The sequence below is a fragment of the Galeopterus variegatus genome, unplaced genomic scaffold (assembly GCF_000696425.1).
Source record: "Galeopterus variegatus unplaced genomic scaffold, G_variegatus-3.0.2 Scaffold8186, whole genome shotgun sequence".
NCBI classification, from domain to species: Eukaryota; Metazoa; Chordata; class Mammalia; order Dermoptera; family Cynocephalidae; genus Galeopterus; species Galeopterus variegatus.
In genome coordinates, this window is record NW_007734297.1 from 86,234 (window position 1) to 88,076 (window position 1,843).

The following is a 1,843-nucleotide window of genomic DNA, read 5'->3' on the forward strand; positions in this document are numbered from 1 at the left end:
AAGAAGGTTAAGCCAGGACTGACTGACCCCAAAGACAAAGCTGTTGAGACTAAAATTTTTATTCATTAATGTTCCTTAATATTTGCTAAGGACTCTTGCAGATATTATTTAGCTCTTACAGCAACCTTGTGAAATAATGTAAACATTATTATCAATCCTTTTATCAGGTTTGGGAAACCTGAGTTCTGGAGAAGTAATTTCTTCAGGGATACCAAAGAATGAACAAAAGATGGAAGCGCTATTAGGTTGTAGAATCTGGACTCACATATGATCAAACCTTCTAATTTGGGAACCCCATGCTACCCTGAAGTCTGTAACTGTCTATTTCCTAGAACACTGTTCCTACAATGCCTGCGTCTCTTTATGAAGATGGCTGGGATTACACGTGGCCAGTCGTCATACATTTAAAGTTGATCCCCCTGGCATTGGCCAATTACATTCTCCCACATGATTCTCCTAAAAACCAATAACAGGAAATTGATGGTCAATTAACTGGAATTGGAGGGTGGTCCATGTTCACACAATAACCACACTAACTAGAGTAACACTAACTACAAGTAACTGACTAGATGTAACAGCACTAACTAGAGTAGAACTCCAACTTCAGCTCTTAAATCTGTATGTTTTATGTACCATTCACGTTTACTTGGAATTTCTTTTCTGGGAATAATATTTTGACCTTGTATCAAATGCTTTATTTAAACACTGACAAGTAAAATCTGTGATATTGCCTTTATCCAACATTCTAGACTGAGTGATAAATGTTGCTTCTTCCTTGAAGCATTCTTTACCTGCCCCAGACAAAATTACCCTCTTCTGTGCCTGAAGCACTTTTTACATACCTTATGTATAGTGCACCTATATTGTGTTGCAGTTATTTGNGCCTGAAGCACTTTTTACATACCTTATGTATAGTGCACCTATATTGTGTTGCAGTTATTTGTTTATATTTCAGAAGGACTTTGACCTTGTAATCCTTTTTTCCCCATCAATTAGACTATGTTTGGCACATAGTAGATGTTCTAAGAAACAATTGTTCACTTAATTAATTTAGATATCAACTAAAAATAAAGTACGGTTTACGAGTTTGGAAAGGAATCAGGTGATATCAATTTTAGTGGTGTGGAAGTGATGGTTACATTTGGTCTGTCTCGGAACTTTATATTTTTGATTAACCAAATATGGAGAATGGAAGTTTAACAACTCATATTTTATTATAACATTTCCAAACATGCTTATTGCATTGTCTTATATGTAATTGCAAGAAAAATTCCCTGGGGTAAAACCGATATTCAACAACTTAAGTTAATCAAAATTATATGGATCTTTGATCTTAAAATTATGTGGATATTATGGATCTTAAATTAATTAAAATTATATGGATCATCAAATGATGATGTTAATCTGTATATATTTACATGGAAATATGTCTGTAATATATTGTCAAGTGAATAAAGAGCAGGTTAGGAAGCACCAATAAAATAGAGTCTCATTTTTGCAAAAAAATAATTCCATACACTCATAGTAAGCATTCTAGAATAATAATACTGACAGTAATAGCATTACTTATATCTTCCTCCAGTCTAACTGAAATTTTGTGACCTTTAACCGATATCTCCCTAGTTCCCCTCTCTCCCCTGTATCCTGTCTTTGTAATGAAGGATTACAATGGTCCAGGTATGGAGTAAGTGCCTTCACACACAGACCTTGCTTTCTGTGGGAGTCCTTGTAGCAGTTCATACAGTCCTCCAAGAACCATCATCTATGGTCCTTCAGAAAATAGCTCAGATGCAAGGAGATGAGACCCATGCTGGGTGGATGCAGGAGCCACCCTGACAAAAAA

The 1,843-nt window shown here is 35.4% G+C and overlaps 1 protein-coding gene across 1 annotated transcript in view; it reads right to left on the reverse strand.

Annotated features, from left to right (window-relative positions):
- The window catches only part of SEL1L2 (sel-1 suppressor of lin-12-like 2 (C. elegans)), a gene marked incomplete at its 5' end in the record, with an annotated part of 55,333 nt that overhangs the window by 51,232 nt on the left and 2,258 nt on the right, over nucleotides 1–1,843 (reverse strand). Inside the window, one exon of the mRNA XM_008592683.1 lies at nucleotides 438–456. Coding sequence (XP_008590905.1) covers nucleotides 438–456 — 19 coding nt within the window. The remainder of the gene's footprint in view (nucleotides 1–437; nucleotides 457–1,843) is intronic.